Here is a 17,171-nt window from a genome sequence, read left to right as displayed (position 1 = left end):
GATTCCAAGCATTTCAGGATAAGTGTTGCTCAAATATCCTTAAATCTTTCTTTATATTTTGCTTCATTTGTGTAAAGCACCCCAAATAATTAAATACAACAAGATATGCTACTTGTTTCTTCATGACAGACGTCAGTGTGAATTGTGCAGGATGTGCCATCCGATCTGAAACTTAAAACTCCATGTCTTCTTGCAGTCTCATCTATTCTAAATTGAATCAAGTTCTTTGTTACAAATTGTTCCCTGGGCATTTTATATGGCTAACTCTTTACTGAGCTTTTTGTTTGCATGTCTAGCTTCATAAAATTTTGAGGCAAGCTGAAAGCAACGAGTGACTGGAAGGGAAGGGAAAACAATGCTTATGTAACTTCCAATCTGTTTGAAGAAAAGAGCCTGCAGGTTGAAGTCATGTCATAGAGATGGATCTGGAGAATTATGAACCAAAGCTCAGATCAGTGTGTTGCTCACGCTTCAGAAATATTACTCAGGTGGCAGAAGCTGAGCTCTTGCCATCGCATGAAAGCAAGTTTTACAATATAACTAAGATTATGTAACATTATCCTCAACCTAGAAAGTGAGATTGAACATGAGTTAACTTCCTGAAAACTTGCCACACACCTCCTGCTGCTTGTTCTATCTCAGTGGTGTTTTGGACTTCAACTCCCAGAATTCCTGGCCATTGAACAAGTCGACCGGGGCTTCTGGGAAACGAAGGCCCAACCACCTGGAGGGCCACAAGTTTGACGTCTCTGTATCTAGCATAGGCCTGGGCAAACTTTGGCCCTCCAGGTGTTTTGGACTTCAACTTCCATAATTCCTAACAGCCAGCAGGAATTATGGGAGTTGAAGTCCAAAACACCTAGAGAGCCAAAGTTTGCCCATATCTGATTCCTGGCAAAGGAAAGAGAATGCAAGATGTAGGGCCTTTGTGGTACAAACCAACATATTTACATACATAACTAACATACATATTGTAGTGTTATTGTGCTGTATCCTCACAAACTCATACCCATGGCAACATAAAAGCAGACCAGATAGTGCATCAACTTCTGATGAATGGGAAAACTCAGACTTGTAACCAAACTAAGAAGGATATCAATAGTTAGACAACCAGATAACGAGAACCACCACCTTTATGAACCTTTCACATCTACTGATTTGGAAATGGCTCTCAACAAATGTAAAAATAGCAAAGCAGCTGGCCTGGATGAGCTACAATGGAAAAAAATTAAGAACTTTGGTCCAAAAGCAAGGTGCTGGCTGCTGAGGCTGAAGAACAACTGCATTGCATCCTGTCAGATCCCTAAAATCTGGAGGAAAGCAAGAGTCATAGCCATTTTGAAACCATGAGACCATCATGATCCAAAAAGCTATAACCCAATCTCCATGTGCCATCTTTATAAAGCTTGGAGAGACTCATTTTGCATAGAATTATGGAAAAAAAATAGGCCCACTTATGACTCCACAGCAAGCTGGTTTCAGGAAAGAGAAAAGCTGCACATCACAAGTATTGAACCCGACTCAGCACATAGAAGATGGTTTTGAAAAGCAGCAGATTACAGGAGCTGTTTTCATAGACCTTTCAGCAGCTTATGATACTGTAAGAACTGACAAGCATCTCAAGCTTTGAGGATTGCCTGGGAAGGAATCCCACTGGAGCATTGCAGCACACCAAAAATACCTGGGAGTTACTCTGGTCCGTGCTCTGACTTATAAGAGGCACTGCTTGAATATCAAGCAAAACGAGGGTGCAAGAAATATCATATGAAAAGTGACTGGCACAACCTGGGGATCACAAGTAGATACAGTGCAGCCACCTGCCCTTGCGCTTTGCTACTCTGCTGTTGAATGCACATGCCTAGTGTTGAACACATCTTACCACATTAAAACACTAGATGTGGCTCATAATGAGACATGCCGCATTATCACAGGATATCTACACCCTACACCAACGGAGAAATTATACTGCTTAGCCAGTATTGCACCACCTGATATCCGCCAGGAAGTAACTTACTTAAGCAATCCCTCGTTGTTCGAGTATTATGGCCTTACAAGTATAGCATCTTGGCAGTGGATACATAGGTGACTGTAGAGCCCCATTCTTGACCCGCATGTTCTTTCACAATGAGGACATCGATTTCTAGGTGGAAGGCGGTCCCGGTCAGAGTTGGCTTGATGTGCCTTCCTCTTGGCATGTTTCTCCCTTTCACCCTCCATTTGTGCCTCTTCAAATTCCACAGCACTTCTGGTCACAGCTGACCTCCAGTTAGAGCGCTCAAGGGTCAGGGCTTCCCAGTTCTCGGTGTCTATGCCACAGTTTTTAAGGTTAACTTTAAGCCCATCTTTAAATCTTTTTTCCTGCCCACCAACATTCAGTTTTCCATCCTTGAGTTGGGAGTATAGTAACTGCTTTGGGAGACAGGAGGACAGCACAAGGAGCCCTCTGGAGCACTCTCGGCTGCTGCCTGTCTTGCCCTCCTCCTGGCATAATGCCAAGAGGACAGCCCGAGGATTGGGGAGGAGGATCGGGGCAGTTGCCGCGTGTCCCACCTTCCTCCCAGCAAAAGGATGGGGCAAGCAGCCCCATCCTTATGTTAGGAAGACAACCTGAGGATGACGTCGGCCCGGCCCTGCCCACTCTCGGGCCCTACCCCTTGCAGGCCTGTCTCACCCAGTGCGCAAACGGCCCCCTCTCTCGTGGCCCAGCCCTTTTGACCGGTCCCGCAGTTTGGCCCCACAGCAAAAAGGTTTGCCCATGCCTGATCAACAGTTACTCACAGAAACACCTCAGCAAGCAAGAGTCCAAAAGTGGCAGGCTAAAACCCAGAAACTCAAGCCATGGCTGATACCAAATGAGAGACTCCCTCCTGGACACACAGAAGATTGGATGACTTGGAAGGTGCGAGCCAACCATAAGAAATGGGGCCACAAAGTGGAGTCCACGACATGCAAGTGTGGAGAAGAGTAAACCACAGACCACTTACTACAATGCATCCTGAGCCCTGCCACATGTACAATGGAGGACCTTCTCATAGCAACACCAGAGGCGCTCCAAGTGGCCAGCTACTGGTCAAAGGACATTTAGAATAATGCCAAGTTTTTAACTTTGTGGTTTTTTGATGGATTATAACTACAGTATATTTTCAATTCCCTTCTGACACAATAATGTATTCTGCTGTGTGGTATTTATTGTGTTGTCATATTCTGGGAAGGTTTCCTTTCATGTGTCAGTGACCTTGTAAAAGAGAAGAGGAGCAGAGGGCAAATAAAGAAGGAAGGAAGGAAGGGCGCGCATCCCTTCAGCGCAACCGCCTCTGCCTTTCTCTCCCCAGAAGGAAAAAAAGCGGGCTGCGTCTCCTCACAGCGAGGCTCTCCAATTGGTCAAGAAGGAAAAAGAAGGCGGGGCCAAGTTCCTCTCAGCCCAATCCAAGCGTTGACGCCCGAAAGCCCGCCTTCCCTCCCTTTGAGGCGTTTGACGGCTTCAAGAGACCTGAGAAGAAAGGCGGGAGCACGAGGCATCCTCTGCAACGGCTCGGCCACAAAGGAGCCGCGAGCCTGAGGGCAGTAATACAAATGGACACGCAGAGGCGGAGAACAAGAAAGTGATATCCTTCCGCCACCGCCGGTGATTACCAAGCGTTTAAGACTCTAGTGCGAAGGGACTATGAAGCGGCGGAGAGCGCGCGACATAGGATGAGTAAATAGTCCGAGATGCATCACGTGATCCCGCTCGCTGCGCTGTCAGCCAATGGGGGCCGCGCAGAGGCTTTATAAGGCCGGGCGCGTCACAAGAACCGCCCACAACGCCACACGGCAGCCGTGGTGTAAAGGCTCTCATTTTCTTTCCAGTCTGTTGTGAGGGGAGCTTGAGGTGCTGGCTGCGGGTTAGAAAGCGTCGGAGGAGCGGGGATGGGGGAAATGGGTTCTTCGCCTTCCTTGGTCGGCGGCTGGCACTGAGTGGGAAATAAAAGACAACGAGGGAGAAAAAGGCGCCGTCCAAACCGGGCCCGCCCCCACCCCAAATCTGGCCAGGTCAGTGTCTTCGTGTGGGTGATATATATATATGTATATGTATGTGTATATAAGCATGACGTGAAGGGGAGTGCCTGGACGCTTGCCTGCATGCCTGCCTGGGGGAATGCGAAGTGAAGAGCAGCCGGAGAATGTGTCAGCCTTTCTCCTCCAGGCCCCGGGCTATTAACTGGCCGCCAAGTGGGCGGGCAGCGTGCTCAAGCTTGCTGCCTTGAAGCTGTCTCACCTCAAACTGGGTGTGAATGGGAAGGAAAGGAAGGCCGGGTTATAATGTTTGAGGTGATGGGGTGGACCTGGCATTGAGGTGGCCTCCCACCACCAGGCTCTTATAAATCACCTCAGTAGAGAAGTAAGATTCTGTATGTCTGTGTGTATGCTGAGGGGACAGGTATGCTGAGGGGACAGGCTCTCATTAATCAAACCCCCCCCCAAATATATATATATATATATATATATATATATATATATATATGTCTGTGTCTGTGTATGTGAGATGAGGTTATAGAGGGGGGGGGGAATGGGTAGATCTTCCCCCCACTTCCAGGCTCGCATCAATAATTTCTTGATATATGTCTGTCTGTCTATCTAATGGAAGTGAGGTTATATATAGCTCATCAAGCTCTCATCAATCACCTCTGCCTGTCTAGCTATCTATTTGAGATAATATATATACAGTATATGGGGGTGATGCATAAATCTTCCTTCCCACCATTAGGCTCTTATCAATCACCTCAATATACATACAGAGAAGTGAGATTGTATATGAGTGTGTCTGTGTGTATGCTGAGAGGACAGGTCAGTCGTCCCTCCCACTACCGACGCTCATCAATCAGCTCCCCCCTCTCTCTATATAAATCTATATGTGTATGTATATATGAGAGATTATGGGGGTGATGGGTAGATCTTCCCTCCCACTTCCAGGCTCTTATCAATAATTTCTCAATATCTTAATTGAAGCGAGATTACATATATAGAGAGAAGGGGGAGAGAGGTAATGGATAAATCTTCCTTCCCACCGTTTGGTTCTTGCCAGTCATCTCTATCTATCTATTTGAGGTGAGATTATATATAGGGGGGGGGGGGGTGAGCCATAAGTCTTTTATCAATAGCCTCTATCTATTTGAGATAAGATTATTTATACAGTATATGGAGGTGATGGGTAAATCTTCCTTCTCTACATCAGGCTCTTATCAGTCACCTCTATATATCTATCTATTTGAGGTGAAATTGTGTGTGTGTGTAAGTGATAGGAAAATCTTCCCTTCCACCATCAGTCTCTTTATCAATCATCTCCATAGATATATGTATAGAGGTGTGTGTGACTGGTAAATCTTCTTTCCCCACCCCTTGAGTTCCCTTTTCCAATCCCAGTTTAACCCCTACATATGTATTTTGAGATAACCAATTACAGCCTGGAAAGGGGGTGGTTGGAGAGGGAGGTTTTACCTGTCCTAATGGATGAGAGCTTGGGGGTGGGGGAGTTACCTGTCCCAATCCAAAATTCATTCCTGTGTGTGTGTATATGTGTGTGTATTGAAGAGTTCCTGGAGCTGGCGATGGAAAATTTACATGTCCCACTCCCAGATTAGCCCCCTCATCTCAACTCGCACAGGTCCTGAGTAATCCAGGCCCCATTTATGTTCTCCAGTTAGTGAGATTAGTGAGGTCCTTTATAGAAACTGCATGTTTTAAAGGATTGCAAAAGAGGTGTGTCTGTACTTTAGGACCCTGAAAGCGAAGTTAGGCTCTGCATGAAAGTCCTGAAGGTAAGTGGGAGTAGCTTTTATGGGAAGCAGCATTGCGCCTTTCCAGCATTCACAATACTTGATGGGCATATAGTCTCTGTATGCGATTCTTCTCCTAGATATAAACTAGGCTTGTTATCCAATGAAATCATGGCTGGTTACCTGCATCCAAGTGTGAATACAATGAATAGCCTAAGTAATGACAGTTTTGAGGCATTTTTTCTCTTGGCCAGAGTCAGTAGAGTAATACAGTGCCTCCCACCCCAAGCAAATGCAGTACAAGGTGCAGCACCAGAACTATGATGACTAGAGCTCGCTTCTTGTGTCAAGTTCTGGGCACCACAAGTTAAGAAGGACTAGACAAACTGGGATGTCTTCAGAGGAGAGCAACAGAGATGGCAAAAGATCTAAAAACTAAGTCTGATAAATAGGTAAGGGAGTTGGTCTGCTTAAACAAAAGAAGACCGAGAGGCATTGTGATTGTCATTTTAAAGTATTTGAAAGGCTGTCTCACTTTTATTGTATGTTTATGTTGAAAGGAACACTAATATAAATTTATTTTTTTTTTAAAAAAAGGCTGTTTCAGGCAATACTTGTTTTCATGTGTTCCAGAGGGAAGGGCCTAAAGCAATGGATTCAAATTACAAGAAAAATATTTTGAACAAACCATTAGGAAGAATTATTTGACATTAGGACCTGTGCCAGTGTGACCCTCAACAATTTACATTCTTTCCACCTCAGAGGAAGGTAATGGCAAACCTCTTCTGAACAGCTCTTAACAATAAACCTCTATGACAGAGACCCTTTTGGTTTGCCCTAAGTTAAAAACGAAGAACCACAAAGAGCTGCTTGACAGTGATCGGTTTTTAAACAAATCAGATGGCAGTATGTTAGGGATGTGTTAGCTATAGATTTCTTGTAGTAACAGGGAGGTGGGCTAGATAATCTTTGGGGTCCCTTCAGTTCTGCAATTTATATTTGCAGAGTTTGTTTCCAAAAAAAAAAAATAACCAATAAAAATTTGTATGTTAGCACATTGTTGGATAGGAGCAAAATATGTACAAATGAAAACTATTAAAATGTATCCAGTCACTTCAAGAGAGGGCTTGGAATACTGCATTTTATAGCAAAAGAATGCATATCCTCAGCACGTTTTTTTTATTCCTGTAAAATGTGTTCAGATGGATTTCATGGCTTTTGGAAACAAGCTCCACATTTCTCTACGGGTGGAATTGCGCTGAATTTATCTGTTCAATATGCAGACTGCACAGAGAAACTAGTTGGTAGTATTTTAATTGAAAGTTTTCATGCACTAACTTTAAAAAAATATGTGCCCCACAAGTGCAGCAGACAGCATGTTTGCTGTCCTTTGTATTCAGATTTTGGTTGATAGCAGGATATTCTTAAATGATATTCCTTTTTAAAATAAATATCTTTTCAAATTCTTCCTGCTTTCTTCAGTTTTTAGAAAAATCTCTAGAAAGAAACCTCTCTTGTGTCAATTAATATACTAAGTTTTAATGCCAATTTTAATCTATTTATTGTTAGACTAGTCATTGTCCTAATCATAGTATCTTATTTTTTTCTTTTCTCTTATAGTCTAACAAGAGCTATATGAGTATAGGGTCTCAATAAACTTTAATGTAGGCCAGCTTCTGCACCGCAGTGTATGGTTGGAAGCACAGGTAGTGGCCCCAGAAAAGGACTTTTAATTCCTTGCCAAGATACCCCATTTGCTGCAAGTATGATGCCATTCTTGCAGCCCGAACAGTTGATGAGGATATGCTGGTTTCCATCCACCTCTTGAATTGTCAGTGAAGCAGCATGGGCACTTAGAACAGTGTGGAATCCACTTCTCATAATTATGTGCAGTACAGGAATCACAGGTGCATGGTTTGAATACCAAAGGCATGCCCTGAAGATACTGTAACAAAAATATTCTGCACTTGTACATGATTAATAGGTTGGGGGAACACAAGAAGCAAGACAATCCCAGGAAGATTGGTTTGCAAAAGGAAAGATTGGCTCTTGGTTAATTATATAAATGCCTTAAGGACCTCAGTTATGTATATATATATATATTATGTATGTGTAGTTTTAAGACCAGTACTTCAGACCTCCTTTAAAAAGGTGTGCTTGTTGTTGTTCAGTTCTGACTGACAGTAGATAAATCTTGCATGCTCTGGGTGTTACATTGTGCAGCAAGAGGGGTGGAAAGCAGTGAGTTGGGGTTGCAGTAGGATTAAACAATGCTGCTGAGAGATGGCTGTGCTGCATTTGCCGCTTCGTAATGCTTGTCACTACAAACAAACTGCTTGTCTTTCTGTCTCTTTTTCTGTCCCCCTTCAATGTTGGAGACCTATTCCTCCTTCTTTAATAAACTCTCTGCCTTGCTTTTCCTGGGCTACTGCTTTGTGGATGTTGACGGCTTCTTGTTATGACAGGAGAATGTGTGTGTGTCCTGGGCCCAGGCGGATTGGTAGGTACCTTTTGTGCTCTTATTTTTCAGAGAAACAGAAATTGTGGGGAGGAGAGTGGGTTAATGTGGGTGTGTACCAAGTAAATGTCACTTATGTAATATCACTGAATAGTGGATATGCCAGTTTAAACTCATGATGAGTGTGTTGCCTCCTGTCTGGCTATTTCACACTCTACATGAATAGACTTGGTTGGAATTTGAATCTGATAAAAGTGGTTTGAGATTTAAAATAGAATAAAGACATAAGCATAATTGTGTTTCTTCTCTAGAATAACTCAATTCATATTTGTTCAGGATATTGAGTTGTACAAATAAATTAGTGCTCTTATGTATCTGGTTACAAACATTCTTGCTATTTAGAATGTAAACTTTGAAGGAGTTGGGTTTTTAAAACAAAAGCCAGAATGCTAGGCATGAAAACCTATAATATGCAGAATAGTTCTCCTAAATCAGGTTTCAAAACCTTTGCAATTGAACATACTGATTGATGTATAATCCATAAACATACTTGCTTAAAAACATAGTCATTCTCAGTTGCATTACTCTTTGATTTGAAATTGTGTATAGTAAAACATACAGATGCAGATGTCTTTGTTAAATGGATACTTAGACTCTTTAAGTCTGCAGTTGCTAACTGGATCTTCATTTGCGTGGTTTATTTTAATGGCTGCTGAGTTGCTAAATTGGCTGTCCTTTTAATGCCCTTAGTAAATTGTCACACATTTTCACCATCCTTAGTAGTAAGCAGAGTGTATGCTTGTCACTAGCTAGAAGTAGGAACCTGACGATCCGACATTGGTGCTGGCTGAGTATCATTTCCACTTGTGGGGCTGTTGGCCATGGTGGCCATGAGATGTATATCTTTGAGCACTTAGCATTCGGAAAACATCTCCTGATGGTTAGCCCACACCTCATCAGTTCCAGAACTTGAAAAGGAATCTTTGTCGGCAGAGGAAAGCAGAATAAGATCAGAGGAAATAGAAAGAAGCTGAGTCTGTACAGCTGTTGATACTTGGTGTGAAATAGGCAGAATTCTATCTTACAAGCACTGCCGTTAAAGCTAGAAATACAGACTAGTAGGATGCAGTTGGTATATTTTGTAAGGAAGCAAATTATTTCTGCTCTTCTTCTACCTGCTCTTATGCTGAATTGTAAAATAAATCCATAAGCTGCTAAATGCTGTGCAAAATATTAAAATAGAAATACTGAAGCTATCTTTTGTGTGTATTTCAAAACACACACACACATATTTGCTAGATGAACAGTTCAGCACTAGAGTCACTTCAAAACAAAAATAATAGGTAAATGTTTCTATTCTTTGAAAAAGAAAGTCAAATAAATTTGTCCCTTAACATGTTGAATTATTTTTTATGTATGAGGGTGGTTAAAAATAACTAGTCTATGAAGTTTACCCAGAAAAGGGTAGGATGGTTCTGGGAATTTTGGCAGAATATGGAAACAAGAGCTGATGCAGAGGTGCCTCAAAACATCTTAGAGCATGAGGGTAAAGAAATTAAACTTATTTTGTTTTATATCAGTGTGCCCCCTAAAACTTGTTGCTTTTCCTGCCTAATGGTACCTCACACTCTGGTTAAATATTGGCTTAAGAGTCATTAGAAAACTGATTCTAGGATGAAATCAGACTTATCAACTAAAAATAAATATGCCAAGTTGAAGACAATAGAATTGGAGGTCCATTTGTCAGTAGTGCAGAATCTATACTCAGTTCTTGCAAACTAAAAGAGATTCCTTCCTTGGATCTTGAAAAGTGAGTAGCCAAAATTCCAAGTGGTGTAGTTGCTCCAGCTAGAAAGAAACTCCTTCCCCTACCTTTTTAGTTGTAACAGCCCAAAATAGGCTTTGGGTGGTTTCCTAGTTCTCCTGACAAATATTTTGGGTTGTACAGGGGATTAAAGTGAAAACAGCAGTATTCTTTGTACAGCATGTGAGACCAATTCAGAACATGCTGTAATTCTATAGAGACTAGTAAACTAGTGTGCTTTGTGAAGATGTACTTTAAATGAAAAATGATAATGTAGGCCGTTCATAGCTATCATCTAGTTAGTGTAAAATAAAACTTTTGGAATCCTTGAAAGTTTTGTGGCACTTAAACTTGAGCAATAGTATATATTATAACACTTTTTAAAAAGCTGATGAGAAATCAAAATACCACCAAGATCATTATTCTGTACCTTCTTGGAAGATATGTCATTGGCATCACTGAGAATTATTTCTAAGTGTAAGCATGCCTGGTACTAGTTTAAATATATAAATGTGATACAAAGTGGTCTAGGAAAAATGAAACATATTAATATAAATAACCAAATTGACTTGGATAGAGCAAAGTAAATGCTTTTATCTAAAATCTAAATAGGGGGCCTTTCTTCAAGCAGCTCTTTACCCTTTAATTGATTTTTAGCATGCTCTGATTAACTTGGTTAGTAAGACTATAAATACAAGTCAGCTGTTTACACTTCTTTATAAAGTATAACAATGTAGACTGAGATATCATTCTCTTAAAGACACTTGACTGTAGATTAGTCCATAATTTTCACCCTGCTTCCTGCAATCAGTTATCATGTCAGCAAAGACACTATTTCGATTAAAGTTGTGGTATATTATTGTTTGGTGGAAAAAAACCCATGTTAAGCATACATGTTGCTTATGTTTTCCCTCCAGCAATTCCAGTCAGAAGCTCCAGATTGCCATTGTTCTCTGATGCCATGCCAGCACCGACTCAGCTATTACTTCCATTAATTCGCAACTGTGAGATTGGCAGGATATACAATACTGCATGCTACTGTCACCATAAACATCTGTGTTGCTTGTCACCTCACCTGACTCACCAACACATGAGATATGCCCCACAGAAAAAGTTGGCAACGCTTTGCAGACCAAAGGAGAACCTCAGTCAGTTGATTCATGCAAGAAACTATGTTTCTACACCACAGAGATTTTACCTCACACCTCCACAGGTCAATAGCATCCTGAAAGCAAATGAGTACAGTTTTAAAGTTCCAGAGTTTGATGGTAAAAATGTAAGTTCTGTCCTTGGCTTTGATAGCAACCAGCTTCCTGCCAATGCACCAATAGAAGATCGAAGGAGCGCAGCTACTTGCTTGCAAACGAGAGGGATGCTACTTGGAGTATTTGATGGCCATGCAGGGTGTGCTTGTGCACAAGCTGTCAGTGAAAGGCTGTTTTATTACATAGCTGTTTCTCTGTTACCCCATGAGACTTTACTTGAAATAGAAAATGCTGTTGAGAGTGGTAGAGCACTGCTGCCCATCTTACAGTGGCACAAGCACCCGAATGACTATTTTAGTAAAGAAGCCTCCAAATTGTATTTTAACAGCTTGCGAACATACTGGCAGGAGCTCATAGACCTTAATACTGGAGAGACAACTGACGTTAAAGAGGCTTTAATTAATGCCTTTAAGCGGCTTGACAATGACATTTCTTTGGAAGCTCAAGTAGGAGATCCAAATTCTTTCCTCAATTATTTGGTATTGCGTGTAGCCTTTTCTGGTGCAACTGCTTGCGTGGCTCATGTAGATGGTGTTGATTTGCATGTTGCTAATACTGGTGACAGCAGGGCCATGCTTGGTGTCCAAGAAGAGGATGGAACTTGGTCCGCTGTTGCTCTGTCTCATGATCATAATGCACAGAATGAAAGTGAAATTGAACGATTGAAAGTAGAGCATCCAAAGTCTGAAGAAAAGAGTGTTGTGAAACAGGATCGGCTGTTAGGTCTGCTGATGCCTTTCAGAGCTTTTGGGGATGTCAAATTTAAATGGAGCATTGACCTTCAGAAGAGAGTGATAGAGTCAGGCCCAGATCAGCTTAATGACAATGAATATACAAAGTTCATCCCACCAAACTATCATACTCCTCCATACCTCACAGCTGAGCCAGAGGTAATATATCACAAATTAAGACCTCAGGACAAATTCCTGATATTGGCAACAGATGGCTTGTGGGAAACAATGCACAGGCAGGATGTGGTTAGAATTGTAGGTGAGTATCTAACTGGTGTCCATCACCAACAGCCAATAGCTGTTGGAGGTTACAAAGTAACGCTGGGACAGATGCATGGTCTTTTAACAGAAAGGAGAGCTCGGGTCTCTTCAGCCTATGAAGATCAGAATGCAGCAACACACTTAATACGCCATGCTGTGGGAAACAATGAGTTTGGCACAGTTGACCATGACCGGCTATCCAAGATGCTCAGTCTTCCAGAAGAGTTGGCTCGGATGTACAGGGATGATATCACAATTATAGTAGTGCAGTTCAATTCCCATGTTGTAGGTGCATGTCAGAATGAAGAGTTCTAAATTTTAAGCCAGGGAACGAATACTTTCGCAGAACAAAATGGCCAGTAATGAACATAGGATTGTAACAAATGTATTCACTTAATTTCTGGCCATTGGACTTTGAGCTAGAGCAAATACAATTTGCAAAAGCCCAAGAGAAGAGTCAGAGGGTTATTGAACTAATTTATTACTAAGAGAGCTGAACAATTTAGAACAACTTTGCACTAAACTATTTCCTGGGACAGTGGCTTATGATATGAGATTACTTGGTGGAAGTGAAAATCTCACACCAGTGTGATGTGCTGCAAGGCAAAATTCTTGTATATGTTGCCACGTGTACATATCTGTATATGTAGGTGTTTAGTAGCAATACCAAACATTGAGTGGGGACTTCATTGTAAATCTAAATTTCAACTGAGCTGATGACTTTTATATTTATGAGATACCTTTGCTGTCTCCTCTTCAGGAGCTAAATAGAAGTTTATAACAAGTTGGTGAATGTTTTGGTATAATACCTAGCTACTCTCTTTTGAGTATCTCAGTTGAAACAGCTAAAAAAATGAGTAAAGTAGTAAGTCTTAAGCCATAAATATCACAATCCTGTCCCAAATATTAGAATGAATGTTGCATCAAATGACGAATTCTCTGTTTTGCACAGTTCAAAGGCAATAAATAATGGGACCTTTAACCGAGGGAAGTGCAAAAAAACCTTTGCTTGCATTATGAAATTGTAACTCTTACCTTTTCTGAAATATGGTGTAGTCTTCAATCAGGCCATATTTCAAAGCATTGTACTCTGCAAGCAACAGTCCTGATGTGTACCAAATCTGTTTCCAGTCATGAGTCTTTGGTCTTGTGTTAAATCTTGGCAGACAGTACTGACTTTGTAAACTAGTGCAGTCACATATGTTGAACTAAAGTTTGATCTTGTGTTCTAGATGTTTCAAATATAACAAAATGAAAACATCTTTATGACTCTGTCTAGTTTGGTTCCCATGGTGACTACTGAAGAAATCAATGTAATAAGATTTGTAAATAGGTAAAGTAAGAGGGACAGTATGCATGCTGTATGCTTAAACCTCTTATTGACATTTTCTAAATCTAACTTCCAGTGTGAACACTCACTTAAACCTTAAACCTCTTCTCATAAAACTGCATGTCTCAGAACTTTAGATCTCTGCTGAACACAATTCATATTTAAATCGTTAGACAAATTAAAACATTTTCTTGACTACCAATTTAAAATGTTCTTAAACATTTGAATTTGAAAACATCCCATATTTTAAACAAAATTAATTGCCTAGCCTATTTTTAATCTATTCTTGAACAAGTGGGTGTAATTCAATTTTTTGCTGAGTATTTCATCTAGTTGTGAAACACAAGCGGGAAAACCTTAAAATCCAATTATGTTTCTCTGTACAGACACCATATGAGCATTCCACTTAAATGGCAACACATGTAATCAATTTCTGAGTTAAAAGGTTCGAAAGGATTTCAATATTCTTGGCAATGTAGTTTTTTTTTATAGCGCACCAAGTACTGTATTATATATGTTGTTATACATGTTTGTTAGCATTAATGCCCCTTTGCTTTTCTGTACATCAAAAGTCACAATTGTCTAAATTATTGACATGCAGTTATTGAGAATAGATTATTACACCGACATCCTGACATAGGGCATTCTTACTTTATAATGTATTTATCTTTGTGGAAATCCTACAGTGTTTTAAGCCCTATCTGGAGCCTTAATAAAAATGGTGGTCTTCCCTTTCTATGTTCAAGGAAAGTCGTAATTTTATCTGTGTCTGTTACCGCACACCTAAATTCTTAATATATTTGTGACAAAACTGGATAGGTCAAATTTAATTTTAATTTTTTATTTTATTTGTTTAGATACCTAAAATAGAACTGTTACATTATTCAGGCTTCCTTGCTATTTTTACTTGTGGAGTGTATAGTACATGTAAATGTTTCATTTTGGTATGGCACTAGTCTTAACAAATTAAGCTCTGATTCTGTATGTTCAACATTTGAGGGCTGACGTTGTAAAATAAAAGGTGAACATAAGCAGGATTTGAAGACAGACTCACAAAATATGTATTTGGGGAAATGAAATGTTTATGATATTGTGGCTTTCTGAACATCAAGTGATACAATCTAAGAACAAGTTTCTTTTTAGTAGACTTCAATAAAACTATTACTATACAAACATCTATGCATTGCAGTTGTTTGTGGCCCTAATTGATGTGTCCTTTTGTTAGTTGCTGAAATGTATGTGACCATGTGTCAGATGAGACCAAAATGCTATAAACCTTACATTTTAATGGCAAAATGAAAATGCATTTGGTGATGTGGACTAGAGTCCACAAAAGTTTGTGCTGAAATATATAGTCTCAAATGTGCTGCTAAGATCCTTTCTCTCACTTTCCTTCCTCCTTATGCTGAACTAGACTAGCATGACTCTCCTTGAAAAATTAATGTGTGGCATTGTGAAAATGGTCTGACTCAAGTCAGTTTGTGTCCGAACAAATGGGCAGAACTGGGGTTGAAACATACCATCTTTCCTTGCCCCATCTATTGTTTCAGCTTTTTGTTGTTGTTACCTCATAGATAGAATTTTAAACTCCCTGTTTGTGTATTCTCTTCTGATATAATAGATTAAAACACTTCTTTTTCCAGGGGGCATTGTGTTCTCTGGGACTAAACAGCAGGTCCTAAAGCAAACTGCTGTGTAACAAACAACTAACTTTTGAACTGGAGCAAAATGTTCTTTGTAACCATGTCCTCATTTTTCACTCCATTTTTGTACAAACTTATACCAACTCTCCAGTTACAAAGCCCAGCCATCCAGAGATGGATAGATGGATAGATGGATAGATGGATAGATAGATAGATAGATAGATAGATAGATAGATAGATAGATAGATAGATAGATAGATAGATAGATAGATGAAGACTTGGACGGCTGGAGTCACTAGGATGTTGTGTGGTTTCGGGGCTGTAAGGCTGAAGATGCCAGCAAAACGTCAGGAGAAAATACTGCTAGAACACCAGAAGCGACTTGCAGAATTTTCTCAATTTGCTTCTGACATGATTTAAAAAACTGCTCACACAGTCTGGAAACCACACCACACCCCATGTATTTATTTTAGTGGTTTTTAGGTTTGTTCCTGGGATTGTTTAGGGTGCTGATTCAGAAAATTGCATTTAGATGGACCACATCAGCTCCAGTTTCTTAGATGTGGTAATCATGGTTTTCTGTGGAGTAGCAATTGACGACTGGTATATGGTGTATGTTCTGTCTCTCACAACTAGAGCTGATAAGGGAAAAATGGTGCCATTTTTTGAATCGGCAGGTAAAATACACAAACAGTTCTGACATTTGAGGCATAAAAATTTGTGTTGTCCAGTGTTATCCTACTAAATGAGTGGTTATTTTATTTTAGTTATGAGCGAGTTGCAGTCTAACTTGTTTTGTGTGCATTCACGCAATCTTTTGACTTAAAATAAAATGGCTTAGTTAACAAGCTCTGTTAGCTAGGTGTCGTTTCCTGGCCACTCCCTTTAGTAGGATAAATGGGTCATACTTCAGTCATGTTTTCAGAACAACTGCACGCTGAGGAGGTGTGTGTGTGTAGATATATATGCACACAATATGTAAACTGAGTTCCAGCCTGACCTCAAGAAACACTTGTTGAATCTACTAGAGTACTGACCTTAAATGACCTTGTGCGTTTATATAGCTTCGTACTCTGGTATAATTTGCTTCTTGACTTTTCATAGAGGAGATAGTGAGATTAGTGAGCTAAATGCCAGAAGGCATCTAATTTTACCAAGTCTCCCAGTGACGGTATTTTGTGTGCCTGCCAGACAGCTCTCTTTCATGGGGGGGGGGGGGGGGTGAGGGGAATCTGAAAAGCCTCTCCGTTTACAGAATGATAAGTCTCCCTGTGAGGAGAATTGATATTAAGCAAGGTTAATCATATGCAAAGCTTTCTTGTGTTGAGAATTTATTCCAAAGTATGATTGAATTTCTTTGGCTCTATTTTTCAGTTATAAACCAGGATCAGTGCTTTGAATTAATTGCACCATGCACAGTATTGATGCCTACAGTAAAATGGGGTTGTTGAGATTTCCCCTATTTCCTTCACTTCCCCTTTATCAAGATGCACTTTTGAAAGTTGCTTTCCCTCTGTGGTTGAAATGTCACCGTACTCATACCATGACATTTCATAAGAGTATGCTTGGTTGATCTGTTAAATTTCTTAGATAATCTAAATTATATCTGAACTAAAAATAAGAGAGTGCTTGATGTTTTTTCCCTTCCTTTCATCTACCCTTTAGCAAGCGCATCTGATGACATAAAAGCTCAAGTTGTAGCTAAGTCAACAATGCTATGTGTTGTGACAACCAGGAATTGAATTAGTGTTTTATGTAAGCTAAACTTTGCTACAGGCTAGCTCCTTTTCTGAGTAATAATGGAAACAGATTATGGAGGAAACAGCATTTTCCCTCTAGCATTATATCTCTTGTGTTGGAATATACCATGTTGCAGGAAAGAGCATTGTATTTTTAAAGTGAAATACAACTAACAGCATGGGG

The 17,171-nt window shown here is 40.4% G+C and overlaps 1 protein-coding gene across 5 annotated transcripts; it reads left to right on the top strand.

Moving 5' to 3' along the window:
- The first annotated feature begins 3,495 nt into the window (after window positions 1–3,495).
- pdp1 (pyruvate dehydrogenase phosphatase catalytic subunit 1) lies at window positions 3,496–14,780 on the top strand. Of its 5 annotated transcripts, XM_008108369.3 has the most exons (4): window positions 3,496–4,032; window positions 6,390–6,524; window positions 8,222–8,256; window positions 10,936–14,780. In XM_008108369.3, the coding sequence occupies exons 3-4, from the start codon at window positions 8,226–8,228 to the stop codon at window positions 12,588–12,590; spliced, it is 1,686 nt and encodes a 561-aa protein (XP_008106576.1). In that variant the 5' UTR covers window positions 3,496–4,032; window positions 6,390–6,524; window positions 8,222–8,225; the 3' UTR covers window positions 12,591–14,780. The 5 variants fall into 5 exon arrangements, with proteins under 5 accessions (XP_008106576.1, XP_008106575.1, XP_062836253.1 ...); XM_008108368.3 differs by lacking the exon at window positions 6,390–6,524; XM_062980183.1 differs by lacking the exon at window positions 8,222–8,256.
- Window positions 14,781–17,171: the final 2,391 nt, after the last annotated feature.

The sequence above is a fragment of the Anolis carolinensis genome, chromosome 4 (assembly GCF_035594765.1).
Source record: "Anolis carolinensis isolate JA03-04 chromosome 4, rAnoCar3.1.pri, whole genome shotgun sequence".
Lineage (NCBI taxonomy): Eukaryota > Metazoa > Chordata > Lepidosauria > Squamata > Dactyloidae > Anolis > Anolis carolinensis.
Note: the sequence above shows the minus strand (reverse complement) of the source record. Positions and strands in the feature narration are given on the sequence as shown.

Bases quoted from the DNA above. Each gene is read 5' to 3' on its own strand.
- pdp1 (XM_003219492.4), top strand. From the start codon at position 8,040: ATGGCTGTGCTGCATTTGCCGCTTCGTAATGCTTGTCACTACAAACAA. The intron at 8,257-10,935 runs GTAGGTACCTTT...TTTTCCCTCCAG, and splicing joins TCCTGGGCCCAGGCGGATTG to CAATTCCAGTCAGAAGCTCC.